At 38.9% G+C, this 26,340-nt stretch overlaps 1 protein-coding gene across 1 annotated transcript; it reads left to right on the top strand.

The window, feature by feature from the left end:
• The first annotated feature begins 358 nt into the window (after window positions 1-358).
• Window positions 359-11,505, top strand: LOC122668776 (omega-amidase, chloroplastic-like). The gene is made up of 10 exons (XM_043865310.1): window positions 359-433; window positions 604-720; window positions 8,060-8,281; window positions 8,385-8,478; window positions 9,375-9,449; window positions 9,532-9,610; window positions 10,904-10,919; window positions 11,010-11,090; window positions 11,185-11,267; window positions 11,362-11,505. Exons 1-10 carry the CDS (start codon window positions 359-361, stop codon window positions 11,441-11,443), a joined length of 924 nt encoding a protein of 307 aa, XP_043721245.1. The 3' UTR covers window positions 11,444-11,505.
• The last annotated feature ends 14,835 nt before the right edge of the window (window positions 11,506-26,340 follow it).

Genomic DNA, 26,340 nt, shown 5'->3' with positions numbered 1-26,340 from the left:
GAGTTCTGAGGGGAGGGAGATGGGTTAATGAATTGGATTACCATCATCGCCTCGTTCTCTGCCTTCCATCGATTCTATCTCAGACTCAAGTTCAGACTTCAGTTCTTTGGCCTTTTATTTATAAGAAAAAATCCGTAATTTCCGTTTGTTTCTTGTCGCTTGTCGGGGAGTAACGAGTTATATGATTTGTGACTCGGAGCCTCGAACTCACGAGTCACGACCGATGTAAGCACAAACAGTTCACACAGTTCACAGTTCACACTTAACAGTGCTTGTCGGACCGTTCGAAGAACAATCTCCAAATAATAACGCAGTGGTTGCTTGCTCCATTTTAAGCTACACAAACGCATTAATTGGGATGGCCCGATCTCTTGCTTCGGAGTACTCCAGTCTCCCTCACTCTGTTCCATCGACACTCCTCAAAATAGCAAAGGTGAGATATATAAGTTGCACTTTCATCTGTTTTTTAATGGTGAAATCAATCTATACAAGTGAATGAAGTTTTGTAGAGATAAGACTGAGTTTCCTTGGTTTTTTGGTTCTTATTTGTATGGGTTGTTCGCAATACCTTTCTGGATTTGCAACTGATCCACTGCACTACAGTTCAAGGTTGGACTTTGCCAATTAACAGTAAGTTACGACAAGGAGAAGAATATTGCTCGAGCACGCAAAGCCATTGAAGATGCCGCTAAGAGGGGTGCCCAGCTCGTTGTCTTGCCTGTAAGCCCAAGTGCTCAACCCCTACCCAATTTCCCTGCTTTCTTTTATTATTTTGCGTTTTCATTTTATTATCTGCCATTATTATGGTTATGGTACTCGAGTGATCCTTGGTCTAGGCAAGATTTTTCATTCCAATATTAACTTGCCGACCTGTAATAAACTCCTTGGCTTTCCTGTTTCTTCAATTTTATTTTCAGAAAGGATTGTCACATCTGTTAGCAGAATCATGGATCTTACCTCTGTGGGTGTATTAAACAGAGCCATCTGTATTAAGGGCATATCCTAGTTCAATGGGAAACTCCCTCTTACACCAAGAGAACTCCTTCTGTCTTGCACTCTCTTGCATAGTGAAAGAAAGATGGAGAACTATATGTTCATTGACCTAGAATCAGGTTTCTTCAACTTCAGATCAGATTTAGCATCCCTTCTATTCCAATTTTATGCGTTTTACATCTTTTCAATTGATTCCTGGCTCTCATTTCTCCAAAGATGTTACTCTTATGCTCAAAGATAGATCTTGCAAACAAGAAAACTGATCCTGATCTTACTGAAGCTTTTAGCTCTCAAAGCTCTTTCAAGGACCCTGCTGAAATGATTATCTTTGAAACAAAAGCTTTGGAATGGAAGTCCAGATTTCAACGACAAAGAGGCACAGGAAAAATAAGTCATCGTGGATATCTGCTTTCCATTTCAAAGGACACAAGAAGGAAATCGGACAATATTCAAATCATCAGGAAAATCCTTGCTTGGAATCTCTCAATTGATGTCAACACTCGATGAAATAAATTTTCCTGGGTTTGGACCACACTAGCATATGCAAACTAACTTTTGGGAAGGATCCCAAACTTAGTTTCAAGCAGATCTAATTGAATAGCTAGTTTTCTACCTTTTGGTTCAAGAGTTTGGATGAATTGCTCTCCATAATCAGATCCTGCCACAGGAATCTTATTATTAAGCACATTAATCATGTTGCAATGATATGGCAGGACGATACCATTGTCCATATATGTCATAACATGACATATTCACATTTGGATATGCTCTCCAAGATTTATAAACTATTGGGGAATCTCAATGTCTACTTTGTGCAAGTGGCCCGCAGGGTGGGGTTGTACAAACTCTCAAGTGTTCATTGGTAAGACAACTTGCTGTGAAGGACAATGCTCAAAATAGACCGGGATTTTGGTCTCGGGACCCAAAACAAAAAAGTCACTGCTTTGTTTATTTGAGTATATTTTATTTCGAATAAAATTTCAGCTGAAACATTGCAAAATTTGGAATCTATGTTGAACTTTTGGTGCATTATTTTATTTGTTTAGTATTTCTTTGTTCCTTACTTATTTTTTGGGATATGGCAAGTATTAATACAAAAGTTACATTATGCAGTTATGTATAATATTCTAATATATTAAGTAATAGTACCAAGGTTAAATAATGTTAAATCTATGAAAAAAAGTACTGAAATTTTGGCCGAAATCCTAAAATCTAAAACATATCCTGAAGTTTCAAGTGCTTAAATTTCCCAGATTTTGATTTCAGTGCCTTAAAATCAAAACCCGAAATTTAAAACCATGGTGAAGGAAAATGCTTAACTACCTTATGAGAAGTCGATAAGCGATCCAAGGCTTTGTTAGCTTAATATAGAAACCCTATAACCTTGGTTCCAAAGAGAATCTCTCCATAAACACTTTGCTTTTCCATTAATTGACCATATTTTTAGAATGAATATCAATTAAAACTGCTTGATGTTATAAGGTTGACCAAGTTGCAGTGCCTTCAAAGGAATGTGCACCTCCTCCAACTATGTTTTACTTTAGGATTTGTTAATATAGTTAAAAACTGGCTCTCCGTTTGAGGATAAAAAGTTTGAACAAAACAAAATCTAGTTTACCCTAATGAGCAATGCTGGACACTGTTCACATTCTGTGACATTGGGTTTTACAGACCAGATAGAGTAACTATAATCTTCTTGGATTACCAGCTTTCATTCTGTTATCTTTTAGAATGCAAGAAGGAGAAGAGAAGAAAGCTAACAAGAGCAGCCACGGTTTTGGTTTGGTGTGTTATGTCTCAAAACAAGAGACTAACATGCTTATATTGAAAATAATATATAATTACACCCTTATACAAGTGACACATAAAGTACATAAAATAGGGGTTATGTACATATGTACCCCTGATACAACTATTCTTAACACTCCCCCTCAAGCTGGGTGGTATATGTCATACATACTCAGCTTGTCTAACATAAAACTGAAGTGATGAGAGCTAAGTCCTTTGATGAAGATGTCTGCCACTTGTTCATTTGTCTTCACAAAAGGAGTACAAATAGTCTTAGATTCTATCTTCTCCTTGATAAAGTGTCTGTCAACCGCAACATGCTTTGTCCTGTCATGTTGAACCGGATTGTGAGCAATACTTATTGCTGCCTTGTTATCGCAGTAGAGACTCATAGGCTCAGTTGTCTCAAACCCCAATTCTTGAACAAGTTTCTTTAACCACAAGATTTCACACACACCATGAGCCATGGCTCTAAACTCTACTTCAGCACTTGACCTTGCTACCACAGGTTGCTTCTTACTTCTCCAGGTGACTAAGTTTCCCCCAACAAAAGTACAGTATCCAGAGGTGGACCTTCTATCAGAAATAGACCCGGCCCAATCAGCATCTGTATAAATTTCGATTCTCAAGTGACCATTCCTAGAGAAGAGAAGACCCTTTCCAGGACATGACTTCAAATACCTGAGGATCCTATAAACTGCATCAAGATGTCCCACCTTAGGTGCATGCATAAACTGACTCACCACTCCAACAGCATAGGTTATGTCAGGTCTGGTGAGAGAGAGATAGATTAACTTGCCTACTAATCTCTGATATTTTTTAGCATCCACAAGAGGTTCACCACAATCCTCCCCTAGTTTGTGATTCTACTCAATAGGGGAGGAGATTGGTTTGAATCCTAAGTAGCCTGTCTCTGTAAGTAGATCAAGGACAAACTTCCTTTGGCAAGCATTGATCCCTTGCTTGGATCTTGAAACTTCAATCCCCAGAAAAAACTTCAATGGACCGAGATCTTTGATCTCAAACTGTCATCAACATAAACAATGAGATCTATAATAGTGCTGCCCTTCCTTTATATAAACAATGTGTGATCAGCTTGACTTTGAGTATACCCATTTTGTAGGAGGGCTTGTCTAAACCTCTCAAACCAAGCCTTAGGAGACTGTTTGAGTCCATAGAGAGCCTTCCTAAGTCGACACACTTTCCCATTGTCACTAGGATGCTTGAACCCAGGAGGAGAGTGCATATATACTTCTTCTTCTAGGTCACCATGTAAGAATGCATTCTTTACATTAAGCTGGTACAATGGCCAATCAAGATTTGCAGCCATTGAGAGAAGTACACGAATGGAGTTATGCTTGGCCACTGGAGTAAAGGTTTCCTGATAGTCAATGCCATACACCTGTGTATAACCCTTGGCAACAAGTCTTGCCTTATACCTCTCCACAGTACCATCAGACTTGAACTTGACTGTGAATACCCATCTGCATCCAACAGGAATTCTCCCTTTAGGGAGTTCAACAAGGTCCCAAGTGTGATTCTTCTCAAGAGCCAACATTTCTGTGTTCATTGCTTCTCTCCATTTTGGATCTGCCATAGCCTCTGCTACATTCTTGGGAATAGAGATGGATGAGATGACCACAGTGAAGGCTATACCTGTAAGGGAGATAGAATCATAGGAAACAAACTTGGCAATGGGATTAGTACATGCCCGAGTTCCCTTACGGTGAGCAATAGGAAGATCTAAGTCTGAGGATGTAGAAGTAGAGGAAGGTATACCTGTCTCGATGAATGGAGGCTCAGGATGAGGAGACGAAGAAGGATTTTGGCAGGTCTTCTTTATAGGAAGCCATGAAGAAGGATTTCTCCTGTCCTTCGTATACACCAGTAGCTCCCCCTGTTCTCTGTTCTCCTGTGCACTAGGAGGCTCCCCCTCAACAACAGTATCCACAGAGGGTTCCCCCTCAACAACAGTATCCACAGAACTTTTCTTTCCTTTGTCAATCTGAAAAGGGGAAATAGGGACAAGAGAGGGGAAAGGAAATGAAACAAACTCGGGAACCTCTTCACCCTCAACACCACCACCAAGAGATGAACACTCCCCCTGAAGAGGTGACTGAAAATACGGTATGGTTTCAAAGAAATGGACATCTTTAGAGAGAAGCCACCGACAAGTAAGAGGATGATAGCATTTATACCCTTTGGAGGTGGAGGAATACCCAAGAAAGATGCACTTTAGGGCCTTAGGATCCGATTTAGTGCGGGCAGATTTGCTAATGTGTACATAGCAAATACAACCAAACACCTTTGGAGGAAGAGAAAAGGAAGAAGACCTTGAGGGTAGAACATCAAGAGGAACCTTGAAGTTCAAGACACTAGGAGGCATGTGATTAATAAGAAAGACAGCAGTGAGTAGGGCATCAGACCAAAAGGTTTTTGGAACATGCATGGTAAACCAAAGAGATCTAGCCACTTCAAGGAGGTGGCAATTTTTCCTTTCAGCCACCCCATTTTGTTGTGGGGTATCAACACAGGCCACCTGATGAATAATGTTGTGGTCAGAAAAAAAGGTTTCCAAACCACTATACATATACTCTCCACCTTTGTCAGAGCGGGCAAGTTGGATCCGAGTGTGAAATTGGGTATACACTAACTCATAAAAATTTTTAAATGCAACATAGACATCACTCTTATGTTTCAAAAGGTAAACCCAAGTAACCCGAGAATAGTCATCAATGAAAGAAACAAAGTAGCGGATGCCACGTAAAGAGGTAACAGGGGAAGGTCCCCAAACATCAGTATGAATAAGATGAAAAGGTGAAGTAGATCTATTTCCAGTAGATGGATAAACTGTTTTACAAGTTTTGGCAAATAGACAAGGTTCACAATGAAAAACATGAGTGACAGGAAAAGAAGTAAATAAATGTGGCAACAATTTCATCATAATAGAAAAGGAAGGGTGCCCCAAACGACGATGCCAAAGCAAAATATCCTCCTGAGTACGTCCACCTTCTTGCCCACAAACATAGCACTGAGCTTGCACAACAGGGGAAGCACCAATCTCCAAAACATACAAGCCATTAGCTTCACGACCACTGCCAATCACCCTCCTCGTCACCAAATCCTGAAAGAGACAATGGGTAGGAAAGAAGGTGACAAAGCAGTTCAAAGATTTAGTCAATTGGCTAATTGAAAGAAGGTTAGTGGCAAAGTTGGGAACATGAAAGACAGACTTCAAGGGTAAAAGTGGTGCAACCTGGATATCTCCCTTACCAGAAATAGAAGAAAATGAACCATCAGCAATTTTTACCTTATCTTTCCCAGACCAAACAGAATAGGAGTTATACAGCTGAGACCTACTAGTCATATGATCCGTGGCACCTGAGTCAATGACCCAAGGTGTAGTACCGGAGGAGGAAGAGGCTTGCAGTGCAGTGGATGTAGGAGTAGCAGAGGAACCATCCAGATGGGCCACAATCCGGCAAAATGCAGCAATGTCTTCTTTGGAAAGAGAAGAGGGATCAGATTCAAGGACTCCAACATGAGCCTTAGGTCCCTTCTTCCGCTGCCCTTTCAGTCCCCCAGACGAACCAGAAGGAGGCTTCCCATGGAGATCCCAACAAAAGTCCTTCGTATGCCCAGATTTGCCACAATGGTCACATAAGAAGCGGCCCTTCGCAGCTCCCTTAGCAGCCCCCTTATCGGCTCCCTTAGTGGAGTCCTGAGGGGTGGAAGAAACCAGAGCAGAGTGCTTAACAGTGGGAGCAGTCCCCATGGCACCCTTACGGGTCTCCTCACTCTGTAGATATCCACACACCTCCTCCAGTGAGGGAAGGCTTGGGCCGCCAAGGATTTGTACCCTAAGAGGTTCAAAATCAGAATTAAGGCCTCCAAGGAGAAATAAGACCCTCTCTTTCTCAAACAACCAGTGCACATTGACCTCATCATTAGGACACAACTGAAGATCTCTATAGTGATCATACTCCTCCCACAGGCCCACAACAAGACTATAGTAGTCAGAGATGCTTCTATCACCCTGGCGCAGGCCAACAATCTGTTGGAGAAGTTGGTACACCTTTGTAGAGTCCCCAACTCGATCAAAAATACGGGCCACAGTGTCCCAAATGTCTTTGACAGTCTCCTTGCCCATAAATCTTCTTCCAATCTTAGGCTTCATTGAGAAAAGAAGCCAGGCCATCACAAGAGATTTCTCAGTGTTCCATTTGGAGTATCCTTGGTCGGTAGGGAGGGGAGCCTTGATGCTGCCATTGATGTATCTCATCTTCCCCCTACACCGAAGAATCAATTTCATGGATCGGGACCAATCCAAATAGTTGTGGTTCTCAAGCTTGGCAATAGGAAGTTGGATATTGGGGCTCTCAAAGGAAGAAGGGAGAGATGGAGCTGTTTCCATAAGGGGCAAGGGTGTTTCAACATTTTTCTCACCCATATTTGATCTTAAATCAACCACTTAGAAGATGTAAACAGCAGCACTTCAAGCAAACAGATTTCTCTCAAAACAGTAGCACAAAACAGGGCAAACAATAGCCAAAAAAGGCTAGAAACACTTGTAGATCTTCAGAAAATACTCAAACAGCAGCGGAGGAAAGATGAGTAATGCTCCTTACCAAAAAACGATGCAAATGAACCATAAACAATGGCCAAACAAGGCTCTATTGAAGAGCAGGTGCCAATCTAGACTCTAGCTGGCGGAAATTCTGGGCAGAACAGCCAAACCGAGATCTCTTGTGGATGAATGGATGCTTGCAGAAGGCTTAAGAGGAGCCAAGGAGATCAAAGAGGACCCCCAAACGAAACTAAAGCACTAAGAAGCACTCCATTTGGTTTCCAAACAAGAGAGAAACAAGTTGGAGAAGATAACCTAACCAGACCTTCGAACAGCAGCAGCAACCAAGTGAAAGAAAACCTTCTTCACTCTCCAAACTTCCTTCGAACACTTACAAACAGCAGGATCAATGCTCTGATACCATGTTATCTTTTAGAGTGCAAGAAGGAGAAGAGAAGAAAGCTAAAGAGAGCAGCCACGGTTTTGGTTTGGTGTGTTATGTCTCAAAACAAGAGACTAACATGCTTATATTGAAAAAAATATATAATTACACTCAGGCCCTTGGCCTTATACAAATGACACATAAAGTACATAAAACAGGGGTTATGTACATATGTACCCCTGATACAACTATTCTTAACAAAATTTTCATCTGCTTTCGCCATGATATACTTTATTTGTTTATGTCAGTCTACATATTTTGTATGTCAGGAAATGTGGAATTGTCCTTATGCATTTGAAAACTTCTCCAAATATGCAGAAGATTTTGATGACGTAGATGCATCACCATCCTTTTCGATGCTAACTGAAGTTGCTCATGATCAAGGAGTCACAATTGTTGGCGGGTCTATACCAGAACGGTGTGGGGACCAGTTGTACAACACCTCTTGTGTTTTTGGCACGGATGGAAAGCTAATGGATAAGCATAGGAAAGTAAGTGACGTCCACTATAAGGTTTCAATTCTCAGATGAGTTAGTGTTCTAGATCATTTGGACTCTTATGGGATTTCTGAAGAACAAATTCGTTGACTGGCAGATGCATCTATTTGATGTCAACATCCCAGGAGATATCTCCTTTAAGGAATCTAACACCTTCACTCCTGGAGAAAAGCCCACCATTGTGGATACAGGTAAAAACGTTACATATTCATAGCTTTGAACACCAATTATTGGTGAAGTTTGTTTCCTTTTGTAGTAAAACACCTCTGACCATAGTCTAAATCTATGATAAATAACTTTGAAAAAAAAATAATGGGCTCACCTGCATCCCTAAGTCTTTTTCCATATCACCACTATTAGAATACAAACCAAGACTAGGATGTAGGTGTGATTTGCTCTTACTGTTATCTTTTTATTGACAGTAAATGAAACACACACACACACACATGTGCAGGGTATTGCAGTTAGAATTTCCATCATGAAGATTATTGGATTAAACTGTCCCACTAATGTTCAACAACATTGAAGCCAAAGCTTTAACTATGATGGAGACATGACATCTTGTATTTTTTCTGTTATGATCTGTTTAAATTCAGGGTCTGCAGGAATTGCTGATGCTCCCTGTCTATATTTATGGTTTTTGTTTATATTTATGATGTGGGTCTCTATTGCTATAAATCTGCTGAAGGCCTTTTTGTGGATTGTTGTGCTTCAGTGAACAAAAATCCAAGGTTTTCTCAATGGACCTTTCAGGAGCCTTGTTCTTAACTCATTCTTATGCTTCAGTGACAAATTCTCCTCAGATATTCTCAGAGAATATTAAGTACTGATAAAAGCGACTTTTGTTATCAAAGTTTACCTTATGCACATAAAGGAACGACATAACACTGCTTTTTTTCTGTGTGGATTGAATTTTTCGTATTTCACTGGCAACTCTTTCTTATCCCCTGCTCTCCCCTGGCAAAATGTTAAAAACCTCAGTTGAATGGACTTTCTAATTTACATCTTTGGATTTTTCAGAATTTTACCTTCCAGAGTTTGCATCTTAATTTCTTCTGAATTGACTCAAGTGAATATTGGAATGCAGATGTAGGTCGCATTGGGATAGGAATTTGTCATGATATGCGCTTTCCAGAACTTGGAATGTTGTATGCACAAAGAGGTTCTATTATTTTCCACTTAAACTTTCTCATGTACATATTAGTATCATTAGTAATATATTGTATCTCTTACTTGGACACCAGGTGCTCATTTAATATGCTATCCTGGGGCATTCAACATGCATACTGGTGAACTTCTGTGGGAACTAGCTCAGAGAGCAAGGCAAGAATGTATTATTATTCTTTTTGTTTATTGTTGTTTTTGTTCTTCTAAATGAGTATTGTTAAAGCATATCATGGGAGTGTGGTGAACCATGGTGCAGTGTATGTGTACCATGGGATAGTATTCAGTTGTAACTAGAATAGGACTTTTAGTTATTTCCTTTTCTAGGTGTGTTTCATTATTGTAATTAGACATAGCTTCTTAGCAGGATTCCTACTAAGAAGTAATGCTGGTATTATATAATAAAGTGACTAGTCCATGATAGGGATCTATCCATCATGTCGTGCTTTAGCTTTCTCCCCTTCATCTCCTTCTATATTGTCTTCTTCTTCTTCCCTCTCTCTCTCTCTCTTCGTACTGGTGCAGGTTTCTCTGCTGCTACATGGTATCAGAGCAAATTTAAATCAGTACTTACCCTTCCATCCTTGGATAATGTTGTCCGCAACTTTAGTTGTTGTTTCTTTTTCTAGGTTTGTTTCATTATTGTAATTAGACATAGCTTCTTAGTAGGATTCCTACTAAGAAATAATGCTGGTATTATATAATAAAGTGACTAGTCCACGATAGGGATCTGTCCATCCTATAGTGCTCTGGCTTTCTTCTTCTTCTTCTTCTTCTCTCTCTCTCTCTCTCGGTATATACTGGTGCAGGTTTCTCTACTGCTACAAGTATGAAACAAGTTTCATGATAGATTCTTCTCCATGTGCTGTGTGCTTAAGATCCCACATATAACAATTCAACATTTTTATGAAGCATTGGGAATACTAGTCATGGATTCAATATGATTCATTTGGTTAAGTTTAAGACAGACGTTCTGGACACAAGAAAGAAATATGGAGTTGTATAAATTTGAATGGATGCTTCTCAGAGTTGATGACTTTTGTATTGGGGTGAGATAACTTGAGTAAATTGTTAATACTAGAACTGAACAATTGAAACGATCATCTAATAACTTGGAACTTCACTCAGTTGCAGTGAAGTTATGTGGTGACCGAGATTCTGATTTCTACTTTGACCGACTCTCTGTTCAAATTTTGGGTAAAAAAAAGTAAACTCAATTATTGAACAAACCTCGAGGGAAGATAGTGAATTTGATGGTCCAGGACTCAACCATGCTTGTTTTTAGTCTCTTCCAACTCTTCAAGCTTTTCCTAGCTCGAGTCTTTTTCTCCTTGTACTTTGTATCCTATTGATCTATAGGTAATATTAGGTAATGACAGATCATAGCTTTATTTACAAACTTAGTATTATTTCATATGAACTTATTGACACCTTACACTCTTTTAAGTACAGGGCGGCAGATAACCAGGTATTCCCCCTTTTCCTCCCCTTATCTCTTCGTGATTTTGAGTGATCCAGATGTGACTTTGTGTGTATGATTTGTTTGATCTGGTTGTAGGTATTTGTGGTTACTTGTTCACCAGCTCGTGAATCTAGTGGTTGCTACATGATATGGGGACATTCTACTCTTTCTGGACCAGTAAGAGAAATATTGGAACTAGTAAAGTTTACTTTGCAATATTGTAAGAATCCACAATGTTTTTAACGAGTTGGAATGGTCATTACTTGTGCAGTTTGGTGAAATAATTGCAACCACAGGACATGAAGAGACAACTGTTATCGCTGATATAGATTATTCTATAATTCAACTTCGAAGGTATTGTTCTTTGCAGAAATTAAACAGTTCCTTTTTTCTTCCATCCCCATTCTCCCCACTCTCCATCTTTGTTCAATTTTGTGAATTGATGCAGAGAGAACCTGCCACTTTATAGGCAAAGGAGGGGAGATATATACCAGTTAATTGATGCACACGAGCTGAAGAGCAGACAGTAAGATACATAAAAATCACACTTCTATCTAATGCAATCAGGTAGCGTTAACTAACTTTAGACTTGGCTTTACCCAAAAAAAAACACTTCAGACTTGGCATTATAATGTAATAGGGGGCCACAGAAAGCAATGTTTTTAAACCAGTCCCTTGTCAGACCATCCTTGACTAACAGTCAATGGTCCATCCATTTAGTCCAACAGTATGAATATTTTGCTGAATTTATTTAGTATATGAACTATAAACTCAGATATATACTCGTGAGTCATGCATTTGTGCGGTGGTTAAGGTGCCGATTTTGTTTCCTTTGTTGGGTTTAAACCTTGTTATTTTGATGTGCCACTTCAAAATTTTCTGAAACAAGATAAGAATTACAGTTATCCATGCCCCAATCATCTGGTTTGAATGGTGAGAATTCATTTTGCCATTGGTCCTTTAGCCAATCAAAAGTCCATCGACACAATGTCTGTTTAAACCCTGATTAACTGTTTAAGCAATTTCGTGATTTACATGTTATATGGAATCTGTCGACATGATTGATTTTTTTTTATCATTTAATATGATCATAACACCTAGATGTTATGGTTTATTAATAATTGGCAAAGATAAAATGATAGCCAAACTCAGATGGACTATGCATGCTTGTCAATTATTTGGACCAACTCAGGTGGTTTCAGAAGTCTTGACCTAAAAGAGGGGAAGAAACCAAATTTTAGCACCTTATGTTCCTCACCATTTCAAATCTTTCCCATTCCTATGCATTGCTTCAACCATGTATGCTGCCTTGTCTTTTGTTCGTTATACAAAATCAGGTGGTCTAAGAGCAGCTCGATCATTGGGAGAGAGAGTGGTTGTAGATCAGCTAGCTCAGCCATTGCGTGGTTGTTGGGTCTCTTTTTCATCTCAACGAAGAAGAAAACTATCATATTGAAACCCTAATAACCCAACCCCCCCCCCCCCCAAAACACAAAACTATCTCTTTTGGCTTGAGCGTTGGACTCTTCATATTGAAGTTCATTAGACTGAAACTTTTGATATGCTTAGGACTCACAATTAGCTGCAGACACTACATTTAAATTAATTAAATATTCTTTCGTTTCATAAAACAGAAAAGCTAAGATTGATCAGTAATGTAAACAGAACCTCTCCCAAAATGGGCTTGGGTAAAGCCTAATTCAACTTTAAATTCTATTTGAGATGCTCAATAAGAACTGCCGGTCAAATCCTACAATCCCCACCACACATTTAGCAACAATCTCAGGAGAATAGAGAAATTATACTCCCAAGTTATATATTTGGGGAAAGGATAATCCATTATCAGCTTCTATAGCTTTAAATTTAGACTAGAAGACTAGAACAGGTCCTGGAATGAACCCCAAGTTGTTGGTAAAGGACTGTTGGGGGTAAGATGTCTTGTATTCCGTCGCCCAGGTTTAGGGCTACATGGGTATTTCGGTAATGTGTGCCTGTAGGTTTCACTATAAATTTTTAGCGAGGGTTTATTCTTTGTAATCTAAGAGGTGTGAGGATGAGCGGCTGTAATTCTATTCTCTATTGATAGTAAAGCAGATTTCATCTCACTGTGGACGTATAGACAATATCCTTTGCATTTTCCATTCGTTTTCTGTGTCGTTATAGATTTTCATTTCTACAAGGACTTGGTTGATTTGACTAGAAATAACACAATCCAGATTAGGTCACCCTTACCAATGGGATCACAATGTCCAGGCCCAGCCCAAATTGAACCCAGAGAAAATCAGATATGGGTTGTACCCATATCTTTTATAGGAAAAGGATGGGCACGCTGCTCTGATCCACACCTCTCACAATCATTGACCCTCTCTCTCTCCCAATAACTTGTGAGCCCTTTATATGATGAACCAACACTTACCAAAATGAGTGCTTCCCTCCCTCCATTTGCTTGACGTATAAAATATCAATATACCATACCCTTATGTCAATCTTTCTCTCATTTTTTTTGCAATAATAGCATCTCTATTACATACCATACATGGCAAAATGAGGGTCTTGTTGTGTGTTAGATGATACTTATTTTTTTTTTCTTTCCTCAGTAATCATGTGGATCCCTGTGTATAATGAACCAATATCCACCAAAATGCACTCTCCTTGCCCACTTGTCCATCCCTCTTCCATCTCTTCTTTTTTATGCAAAAGTTGCACCCCTATTACATACCCCATATGGCAAATGAGGGTCTTGCCTGTCGGATGATATTGGTGGAAAAAAAGCTTTTTCTGACCACTTGCCATTTGGCATGTGGTTGGGTCCTTGTTGTCAGTGTAGATTTAGCCCCAAACAAACAGGTTTGAAAATGAGTAAAAATTTCCAAAAAAAGAAATAGGAAAAAAAAAACGCTGCTTGTTAATATGGCTCCTGCACAGACATAGGAGCACACGAAATTACTACAAAAAATCCCATTCATATTGATATCCTTGTGCGTGATTTCATTGGTCTTCGTGCTGGTGCAGGGGTCACACGACCCCAGCGTAGAAAAGCCTTAGCCCTATATAAGAAAAAAGGCAATGTCAAGCCCTTAAAAGATTTAGAGTTGGGTTGGGGCTGAAGCGAAGAAAACGGAAGTGCGATGCGCACTCCTGCGAAGCCAAAAAACCAAGCAGCGTTATCTCGTCCCAAAAAATAATACATAAACCGCATTAAATTCTACTATTGTGAAATGACACTTGTAATTTTATGAAAATTATGTCAAATTTATAGCCACCTTTTAATTAATTCTGGTTCTTGAGTCAGGTTGAAAATTGACCCCTGAGAGGGATGTAACTATGTAAGGCCCACTATTATCGTATGGATTACCCACATTCATTCTTGTATGGCAAGTGGTGACACATAGATTTTCACACAGTTGGTGACATCTATATTTAAGCTTAACGTAACTAGGTTGAGGTTAGCATGAGCCTGACCTACAATTTCAGGCTCAGACCAGGTTAGCTAAATTAGGCAAATATAAGTGGTGGTCCAGTAGGGCCGGCCACAGTCTGGGTTACATCTCTAGGGCCATGGACAGTGGGCTTGAGCTTATTCCAAGCTAATTAGAGATGTTAATGGGCTTATTGAATTATGGTCAAGTTCTTTGTTTTAAGTATCTGAAAACCCTTAGAGCTAGGGATGTAAACGGGTACCTGAAAATCTGAATTCGATCACATCCGATCCATATCCGATCGGTTTACATCCATACTTAGAACCCACCTACTACACGTGTGGGTGCCAGTTGAGTTATAGGTATCAAGAACCCAGTTTCTCTTCATCCATGGTCACGCAGGAAAGAATCTCTTCAACCATGTGATCTGATTCTCTGATTGCAGTGGGAAAGATCATTTTTGACCTTATAAAATAAAGAGTGGAAGTTAATAATGAACCTAGAGTCTAATCATAGCGTCACATAACATTGGTGAAGAGATTCTCTTTTCCCATGGGTGAAGGAAACATTAATCCTTTCATGAAAATTGCCGAAATTAATGAAATGCATGGGCTTGACGTTGTTCGTATTTTGCAAGTAAAGATCAAGTTTTGGACCATCTGGTCTGATTTTTGAAGGCCCAAAATGAAGGTCGGATCCAACTGGGTTCACTTGGCCCAGTCGAACCCGTGTGGAGGCAGAAATTGCAAATATGAATTCATGGTTATTGTTCCCCCTAACTACATTTTGCATCTCTAGACATGGCCAAAAATGGGGAAAGTTTATGTCACCCGTGATGAAGAGAGATTCCCTTCATCCACGGTGATTTGAGGTAACGATTGAACTCCTAAAACAATGAATCTCAACATTAACTATCATCCTTACTATCAAACGTCCAATACTCTTTCAAAAATTCAATTAAAGAGTAAGATCCAATGGCTGAAGAGATTCTCTTTTCAACCATGGATGATGAAAACTCCATCCATAGAGTGAATAGTAGTTTTAGTCATCAAACACTAGTTGAATTGTTGCTTCCTGAATCAGAATCGGATCCAAATTGGTTGAATCCTAGTTGAATTGTATCGATTCATGGGCTGATTCTCGATTCCTGCATCCATTCGATTTTCAGCATAAAATAGCTTTAGATTCTTGAACTGATTCGGATCGGAATCCTCTCTGAACAATTTTGTTCCCGAGTTTTTTTTTTTGTTTGTTGTCGGATTTCGAGTTTTAAAACCTTGTTAAATACAAACTTATAGCTACGAGCATGAGGAGAGAGAAGAAGAAGAGAAAGGATATTTAAAAAAATGGGTGCTATTCTCTGTGCCGCAGTATAGGCTGAATCCAAGCACATGGAGGTGGGTGCAATGACCACTCTGCCCCCTACACAGGCTGCCCATGTGTCTGGGCACAGCCCGCTGCTGGAGCACTGAGAACATTCTCCCTTAAAAACAAAAAAAAACAAAAAAACAAAAAAAAAAAACCAGCTGGCGGTGCACGCGACAGCCCAGAAACATAGAATTTGAGAGAAGATTGAAATTTGAAAGGTGTGATGGGGGGGTCCTGTGTCTAAGACTGAAGACTCAAGAATCAAGGTGGCTCAGGACTCAGGAAAAGAAAAAGGGTGTGTAATCTTGTCTTGGGTGTCCTCTTCGAATCTACTTTTCTGCTCTCTCTTAGTTCTGTGGTTGCAGTCGCTTGTAGACTTTGAGAAAAAGAGATTAGAACTCAATCGATGAAAGAAAGAAACAATATATGAAAAGGAAGGAAAGGGGTTGTTTGGCGATCCCGAGAAGAAGTGATCCCAAGTCCCAACTTCCAAATTCTATAGAGAGAGAGAGAGAAGGAGAAGTGTAGACGTAGACAGTAGACGGTCCCCTCCCCTCTCTTTAGTCTTTAGACTCTTTACTTCTTTAGTCATCTTTTATTCTTTCTTTAGTAAAAGTAGACTTCTCTGTGTTCAGCTATTTTATCCTCCACTCCCATCTTTTACATTCATTTTTAAATATTTTCCTTTTCAGTTGAGAACTAGTATTAGTTGTAGTTGTAGTAATAGTACCTATTTATGAAGCCGACACATAGGAAGATTTAAGGATATTCATGTCGGATTGATCTCTCAGGATTCAGGCTTTTTTAGACTCTTTTTTTTTTTTTTTTTAATAAGTTAAAAAGCTCTAGCTAGCTACTAGTGTTCTAGCTAGTTACCATGTGAACATATTTACTCATTCAAGTAATAAAGCTACAACTAGCTAGTTTCAACTTTGAAGAAGCCATGTGTACTGGTGTGGAAGAAATACTGAGAATTAAGAAGTACTTGTGTGTTGATGTGGATGTGGGTTGCGTTTGTAGAGAGCAAGCAAAGCTTAGTTGCAGATAGGATCATTAATTTGTTAGGTAATAAAGAGGAGAGCCCAAGAAGAAGAAGATGATGGTGATGATGATGATGATAGCAGAGAGGGTGACAACTGGGGTGGGTGGCAGAGCGAAGAAAAACCCACACGTGTAGTAGTGGTGGACATGTCTCAGAAAGAGACCATAGAGAAGGAGGGATAAGGTCACACAGTCTCACGTGCACTGTGCTGGTGGTGGTGGTGGTGGTGGTGGTCCATATTACTTCTTCGATTCTTCTTAGTTTTTAAGTAGTTCTTCCATATTCCCTTCCCTCAAAGCCTTGGAGTACTACGTACTGTGAGGTCAGAAATCACTAAAATCATAATCAATTTGATCTCCACTGACCAGTTGATGACCGACCCCCACAGGGCACAAGAGAGGCAACAACCTCATGTCCTCATGGCATGGTGACCCTATGAGGCCCAAACCCCATACCTCAACCTCACAGTACTGTCCCTCACCCTTTATTGGCAATGGCCGTGCTGCACCCTACAATACTACAAGATCGAAGACCCAATACCCTCATCATCAATCAATGGTACCTGTGTGCACGTGGGCCGCCTGTCAAATGACTCAAATACCCCTATTTTTGTTGGACTGGATCTTCTAATTACCGCCACGGCTGAATTAAGGAGAGTCGATCGAATACGTATCCCCAACCGGCCGGAGTTGATCGACAATGTCAAAGATGGCAATTAATGTGCATATTGGATTATGTCATTGAGGTGGTGGGGAGAAACCATTCTTCTGTCAACATTTTCTTACCTATTAATTATGGAATTAGTTGTGTAGGGTTTGTCCTTAATGTAATAATCAAAGCTTTGTTAGTTACTCTTCTTAATTAATTAATATCACTTTTTTGGCATTCTGATCTTGTTCTTATTGCAGTTGTTATATATTGTTTTTAATTAATTAAAGGTAACAACACAACACAACACGTGGTACCATTTGTGTATATTAGTAAGCTCGATCTGCCAATAAGATCTTAGAACGTAGCCTTGACTGAGGTGAGGTGAGGTGAGGTGAGGTGAGGTCAAGTCATCGATCCATCAGGTGGGGCTCTCTCACATCTAAAGATGGATCCATATATATATGGAGGAGATTAATGAGAATAATAATGGCGTAGTAGATTATGATCAGTAAGCATGCTTTGCTTCCAAGTTGATGGAATATTATTGGAAAAGAGCAGAAGATAGTTAGATATAGATTCTCATGTTTGTGGGTCTTTAATTAGCATTACTATTTACCACTTAACCATTTCCACCACACTTCCTTAAATCAGCTCTGTGGATCTAGCTACATACACTTCTGTGTTGGTTTTTATTTTTAAGACTATATATTTGATTTGGTGCAAATATACTATAATTCCTTTGCTCTTGCTATACCCCTCCAACTCTTTAAAAGAAACAAGTCCACACTTTTTGACTATTACCACTAATCCTAGCTAGTCTAGTAGTGTGTTCATCATCAACCAAGGTCTTATTAGGGCTAGTTGCTCTGGCCCCTCCTTACCTACCATATATGTCCTCTCTAGCTCTTGAGTGCTCAAGGATAGCTCCTACCTAGCACAAACTATATATGCCCTCTATTAAAGGTATTATCTACAATACAATCAAATAGTGACAACTCAAGAAAAAGAGTTGTTTTTTTTTTTATTTTTTTTTTATTTTTTTGGGGGTTAAAGAAAAAAGAAGAAAGGAAAAAGTATGAACTAAAAGAAGCCAAAACAAGGGTTAAACAAGGGTTTTTAAGTGAGATAAGAATGAGCTTTAATTTGCTTTGTTGTAACAACAAAAATTGAAGGGGTTTTAAAGTCTGAAGAATGATATGAAATGAGCAATCAAAACTTATTGAGACAAGAGGAATAAGGGGGTCGACTCAAATGGTTAATTATTATAAACAATATATAATGGATGATCGAATTGCCTAACATTAATCCTACTAAAGTAGCTTTAGGGTGCCTATAGTCACACTCCCCCTATATATAGTGTTTCCACCAATAACATTCTTACTGTTTCTTTGAGGTTAGATAGTGGCCATTGCAAATAACTGCTAGCTCAGTTGGTTGGTGGTATTGCAAGTTGGTGCATGCCCCCCAGGAGGTCTAGAGATCGATTCTCCTGAATTGCATATTGTGTCAAAAAAAGACACATTTCTCCCCCTCCCCCCTAGTTGTAGATTGTAGGCTTGTCTTAGCCTTCACTGTAGCTTGTAGTTGACCTATAGACCCTTGAGTAGGATAGTCCAAAAAAATATAAAAGATAATGGTCATTGACGTAGGAAGAGGACTTCACACTTCACACTACTCATAATACCACATAGGACTAGGACATTATTTGAATCAGTCAAAGTCTTTCTCACTCTTATCCTTCAAAATCTCTCTCTCTCTCTCTCTCTCTCTCTCTCTCTCTCTCTCTCTCTCTCTCTCTCAATTGGGCCATGAACTAAGTTGAATCTCACTCTCCTTCCACAAGTCTGACCATCATTATTAAATTAGAAAAAAAAAAAAAAAAAAAAAAAAAAAAAAGAAGAAGAAGGAACCTTGAAAGTACTTCAGAAAAAAGAATCATGACCCAAAACCATTATTGATTTTTTTTTGGGAGGTAATCTCATAAGGTCCATCTAGGAAGGCATTTTTGGATGCCTCAAAATACCTCACATGGTAAGTTTGATTGGTTTAGAATTCTTTTGGTCGGGTAGACAACAAAAGAGAACTAATATGTCAAGTTTCAGTTCAAGTAGAGTTGTCCAAGTAACAAATAAAAGTCTGAAATTTTAGTGAAATTTGAAAGAAAAAAAAAATTGGATAAATGAAAATATATGTGGCAATTATTAATACATTGAAGGCTACATGATTGAATTTAAGTTTGAAATTCAATACATAGCCAGTCTTAGATCATTCTTTAGATATCTTAAGGGAAAGGTAGTCGTACTTGGGTTCTTCTCCCATCAACTCCATCAAATAATGGCTATAGCTAGGGGCTTTTATGTCGGATTTTAATTCTTTCCAATTGATATTTATGTCAATCTGACTGCAGTAATGCAGGTCTTGCACATGCATAGCTATGCATGAAAACTTATGCCATATCTTAAAGTTAGAATTGCCATATCAAAACAACTTAGGTGGACTAGCAACTAGAGTCCTTTTAAATATCTCATTTTTGCACTTGTTAAAATATACAAATTAAAAATACATTTCAAAACTAAAAAATTTCAAATATTCTTGGATAGCTGATTTAGAAGTTGAAGAGTATTGATACTATTCTTCATGTGTAAAGGGTATTTTTAGATATTTTTGTTATAAATGCTTCTCCAAAATGAATGTGAAATTTGATGAATTATTTCCAGTGTGCAATTTTTAATTCATAAATACATATTTCACTTCGCCTTTCTACTACCAAATCATCTGTGGTCCTATATGATCTAAAAAAAAGTGCAAAGACAAGAATTGTTGAGTTTAATCTGAACCAAAATCTTGCAAATTGTGTAAAAGTAAAGCCCAACAAAAAAAAATCAAATTATTTTAAAATTTTCATAAAAAATAATATTTTACAATTGAAATAGTTTTTTACTAGTATATACGTGACAAGTGTGAACCCTATTTTGGGCGGCTGTACATATATAAACTTAATGATGGGTTTGGTGTTCTTATAATATATAACTTAATCTATTAAGTTAAAAAACTTAATTGGTATATAAAATCATCCAAAGTTCTGGAGTTAGCCGATGTGAGATTATTCCCAACATTATGGATTGGATTTCAGTAAGTTCAAATTAGGTAGAAGCTTTAAAACCGACCAAAGGAATAACTGTAAGCATATCTATATTCAAATTCATTTAAAGACCTAATATCAAATTAGATATGGAATATCCAACTAAATGATCTAATTAAGGTACATGCATAAATGATCCCTATAAATACCCCCTCAAATTCTCTCTATACCTACATTCTCTAAAATCAAAACCCATTTCATAAAAATTGAATCGGATATGACTGATCTAATTAAGGTTTTAATTCATGGTATCAATTGCTGCAGATATCGATACAAACCAACCATATCATTCTGGTATTGGATCAATTCTAGTACAAAAACTACTTTTTTACAATTTTAGTAAATATGAATTCGATAATATGTCATTGTCATATACGTATCAATTGGCACAACCGATACGATACCGATACCTAAGTTCATGCTCAAATCCAAACAAAATTGAATCCATTTTAACAGCTCCAAAGGTACGTCTATATGAAGTGTTTTTTTTGTTTTTTGTTTTATTTTATTTTATTTTAATTTGTTTTATTTTATTTGGGGGGGGTGATTGGGTGGGTGGATGGGTGGGTGGGTGGGTGGAGGGTGTAAACCTAATTGTATAGTTCATCATTTACAGAATCTAAATAGGAAACCAAACCATCAGGACCACAGAACACTCTCGATTATGTGGTTTGGTTATAAAGTTTAACATAAGAAACCAATGTTTAGAGTTTGAACCGCCCGGTCCATTGTTTTCAACCTTAGTTTTGAAAGAAGACTGCGGCAAAGGGAAGGAAAGAGCATGTGATGTAAGAGGCGGTGAAGGCTGAAGCTCCCACACACGCGCATTGCTTTACTTCCTTTCCATTATTTTACTCTCTCTCTCTCTCTCTCTCTCTCTCTCTCTCTCTCTAACACATCTCTAACCACCATTATTTTAATCTCTCTAACACAACCCTAACCACCCGTCTCCGATTCTTATTCTAATCTTTCTTTCTTTATTCATTAATTAAATCTTACACGCTCTGCTTTCTTTGGAGACTTCCAAATCTCTCTCTCTCTCTCTCAAAAGCTCGAAAGAGCCACGAGCACAATCATTAGTGCATCTTAACCCACTAAGACAGATGGGCTCTTGTCTCTCGCTCTCTCTCTCTAAAGTCGAGGAGGAGAGGGAGACAAAAATCTATACGCTGGGCTTTGATTCTTTATTTTAACAGAACTTCTCATCATTTTGGCTGGGAATTGCATCAACATATCCCTTCCGTCCAATCATCTCTCTCTCTCTCTCTCTCTCTCTCTCTCTCTCTCTTCCATCTAATTACCTAATATGACAGGTTACCATCTATGTCCTCTCGTATATTAATGTTTTTTTTTTGCAATTGTCTATTTTTAACCGAACTTGGGCAAACCCGGTTCGGGTTTGATGTCCATCCATAGAGAAGCCGATTGGAATAGTTGAGCTGGCCACTTAAGGAGGTGGTCTTCTCCCTTTTGGTCTCTTCATTCTCTGTGGTTCCTATTTAGAGTGGGATACCGTGAGGAGAGGTGAGGACTGATTATATATATACATAATCAAATTACCCTTAATCCCAATGCTATTGTTGAGATCAAAGTCTCTCTCTCACTCTCAATCATGTTCTCTAAGTTATTAGTGTGATCTCTGTGAGATTCCATTTATTCTCAAAGATTTGCGGTGTAGAGTTCTCTGTGGAGAAGCCTTTCAAGATATCTAGAGATTATAGAAGATTGCTCGAGTTCGTAAAGCTTGTAACCAAATTCGTACGAGATCCTTCCGTTGCGTTCCCATCTCCGTTCAAGTAACACACTAACGGGTGGTGATTTATTTACATCTATCAATCAAGCAAGCCTTCGATCTTTGTCTATGAATGTCAGTTGATCCCCATCGATCCCCATCGTCTCCATTACATAATCACAACATATCTTGATCCTTAATTTCATTAGCTGCTTAATTATGATCTCTTGATCAATTCTATATTTCCCTATTTGGGCAAGGAATCGTTGGTTGATCGCATAGCCCTTGCATCAGCATGAGGGCTAATGAAAGCTTATACAAGGGCATCAACCTGGATTTATTTCACGGGGAGGTTGGAGTAGTAATTTTGCATGCACCTGTGTCCAACCTTACGACTAGAAAGCGTTCTTTTTCCCACTTTAGGGAAAAGAACACTGACTAGTCATGTAGTTCTTGCACCTAGACTCAGGAACACACAAAGTTACCGTTTTGCCTCCGTGGAAATAAAAAACATACATCCTTGTTGTTGTCCTTGCACATTCTTTCATTGCCCAACGTCGGTGCAAGAGCTACACGACTGAGTAGCAGTCTCTTGGCCCACACTTTCTTTTCATAGTAAAAACTTTCACACATAAACTCAAGAGTTGCCAAAACCTAGCAGTGTCCATTAAGATCCCAAATCACTGTACAGAAGCCTGAATCCTCCCCTTCAGTCATCACGGCTTAGTGATTCTGAAGTTCTAAACGGGGGAGGGTTAGAGGAAGGCTTGTAGATGAGAGAGAGCAGGGATTACCCGAATCACTAGAGAGTGTTGTCTTCACCGGATGGCTAGGGAGTGCTCCTGTTTGCACCGGTGGTTGGGGACCTAAGGTTTCAGAAAGTAAGAACCAGACGAGGAGAGGAGGAACAGCGGAAGATGGAAGAACCTAAGAACAATAAGCTCAGGGATGGAGGGTCGCAAATTTTCGGGCGCTTCTCTTCGCACCACAACCCTTCTCCAAAGATTTGCAAAGGTCTTGTGAGGGACGATTGTGAAGTTTTAGGGCAAAAAACCCCTATTGTTCTGTTTAGATGACAATTTCCACTTTTGCCCTCGTTATCTTAAGTTAAGCTCATGTTTCTCCGAAAAATTGTAAAAGTGTTTCTCTCAGGTGAGAAACACTAATTTGGTGTTTTACAAATATGTGCTAAAAATATGCCAAATGCCCGATTCGTTTCAAAAAAACATAAAATCGAACTAGACATACCATTCAGATTTTAGCGTGTTTCTATCCTAAAAAAGCGAAAAAAACACCAAAACACTAAAAAATAATGTTACCATACAGAGCCTACCTCTCTCCTTCTCACATGAAATTACCATACTGCCCTTCTACACATGATATCATTTTGTCGTACACTCAAACCGACCAAACTCGACTGGTTAACACCCCTACACATTAGCACATTTGTCCCTACATCTCTCCTTTTCACATGAATGACCTTGCTGCCCTCCTGCACAAATTAAAATGAATTATTTTTAACGAGCATAAGATTACACTCAAATATTGTCTTGGTGAGTTTGCCCAAAGATGGGTTACTCGAATTTCTGATGTTGGGATTTAGGTAGAACTATCCTTAAAAGCTTGCCTTTAGGGATAATTACTTTCACGTGAAACCCATCAATCTCCTCTAGAAATTAAGATCTTCCACAAGGGATTTTTCGCATGCCACATCGGTGGAAACCCAACAATCTCCTCGGGAAATTAAGATCTTCCCCAAGGGATTTTTCTCAAATCCACATCAGTAGCCCAATTTGAAGACTAATAGGTAGGGCTGTAAATGGATAATCGAAAATCCGAATTCGATCCGCATCCGTATCCGTTTAGGGGCATCTGTATTCGATTAGAGATATCCGGAAAAAAATCCGAACACTCCGATAAAAATCCGAATCCGAATACTTAATTATAAAAAATTAAATAAATAACGATCTTGAGGGTTTTTTAAGATTCAACAAGTTCTAGAATATGAGGAAAAGAGAATCATGATCTAAAACTATGGATTGAGAGTGAATTGTATCCGTTAGGGGGAGGAAGGTTCGGGTTACACAAGGCAGAGGTGTAAACGGATGGTCGAAAATCCGAATTCGATCTGCATCCGAATCTGTTTAGAGGTATCCGTATTCGACCAGGAAATATCCGAATCCGATTACATCCAATCCATATCCAAGCCGAATCCGATCCGTTTACAGGCCTACTAATAGGTACTTGGGCACTGTCTCTTAACTTTAAATTGTGGCAAACTACGGTGTAACAACCACACCTCGAACGATGAAGTGTCCTACAGACTACAGGGCCAGTCACATGAAATCCACTATGGGACCACTCATAGGTGCCCAAGTTCTACCCCTTTTAGGCTATGATTAAATTTTGAGAGTCTTTACACAGGATAGAAGTAGGAGACTAGAAATTAATACGCACACTCAAACGGACCAATCTCAACCGGTTAACACCCAATTGAAACTGACCAACCCGAAACCGACCAATCTCAGACCGGTTAACACCCCTACACATTAGCTAATTAGCACATTTGGCTCTACGTCTCTCCTTCTCATGTGAAATTACCTTGCTACCCTTCTGCACATGATATATCATTTTGACGCACACTCAAACCCCCGGCCAATCTCGACCGGTTAACACCCTTACAAATTAGCACATCTGTCCCTACATCTCCCGTTCTTCTCACATGAAATGACTTTCTGCCCTCCTGCACATTATATCGTTTTGTCGCACACTCGCACCTCCTCCCTACATTTTATAACCAGAGAACGACAAAACATGCAAGCGCCATTGTTTTGTGAGTTGACGATTATATCCCTGTCTTAGAAGGCGAATAGCAGTGGGAATGGGGTGGCATCAGTTGGAAAGACAAAAAAAATATTTGTTGATTAGAATAATAAAGACCGAAAATACTTGCTAACAAACTCGTCGTGTGGTAATTATGGTTGGTAGTTGTTCCAACATGCACCACTCGACAGCGCATATGAGATCTCATAATCTGACTACCAACCTTCCTATAATTATTCATTTATTTTAATATAATATTTGATTTGATAGATCATAATTTCATGTAAACCAGTCATTTAACAAATCGAATCGAAATCGATAAAATTGACTCATTCATCGGCCCGCCCTTGATTTTTAGTTCGAGATGGTCGAATCTTATAACTTATTTTGGAATCCGACATGAATACTCTATGATCTCCAATTTTGTCTTAATTTTAATTTTTTAAATAAAAAATTGAGAAAAAAAAATGTTAAATCTGGCGTGGTTCCTGCATCGAGATATAAAAAAACCCACGAAAAGACCGTTCAGCCCTATTATTGGTAAAGCCTGATTTTCGATCCAGATGTATCGTTGGGAACTTTAGAGGGTCATTTTGACCTCGATACAATCTCGGATTGCCAAAAATTGGCATACATCACTGCCAAAAGTAGGGGGTTGTGTTGGGCTCGTCAAAATCTTCGAAACGGTATATTTTAGGATATATGTTATGTTTTGGTCCGACCCTGTCCGATTTGACAATTTTTGGGTCCAAGGGTATTTTTGTACTTCCTCAGGTTAAAACTTCTCTATATAACGTTCTTATCTCTGAGAGGGTTGTATGAGAGGTTTTGTAACATTTCCAAATGATAGTGAAATTTGTTCTATTACTCGACCGTGGACGTAGTTTCCCATCTTGGGGGTAAACCACATAAATCTCTGGTGTTGTGTGTTGTGTGTTTTCTCTAATTCTCATTTTCTTCTGCAAATCGCCATTCTGGGCGTTGTTTTCATAACAAGCCCCAACAAAATCGAAAATTACATCCAAATCAATGCATTTGTGTGCACGCTCATTGGCCCCCAGACTGGTGCAGGGGTTACACGACCAGTTAGTGTTTTCTTGTCCTAAAATATTATTAAAAAAAAATCAAAGATATATAAAAATCTTTGTTTCTTCTTCCTTATTCTGTTTCTAGGGTTTTTGGATGATTTTGAACCAATTTAGACCAATTTCTATCCAATTCAAATTAATATTGATGGAGGTTGATCCTGT

This window comes from Telopea speciosissima, chromosome 7 (assembly GCF_018873765.1).
Source record: "Telopea speciosissima isolate NSW1024214 ecotype Mountain lineage chromosome 7, Tspe_v1, whole genome shotgun sequence".
Classification (NCBI taxonomy): domain Eukaryota; kingdom Viridiplantae; phylum Streptophyta; class Magnoliopsida; order Proteales; family Proteaceae; genus Telopea; species Telopea speciosissima.
Note: the sequence above shows the minus strand (reverse complement) of the source record. Positions and strands in the feature narration are given on the sequence as shown.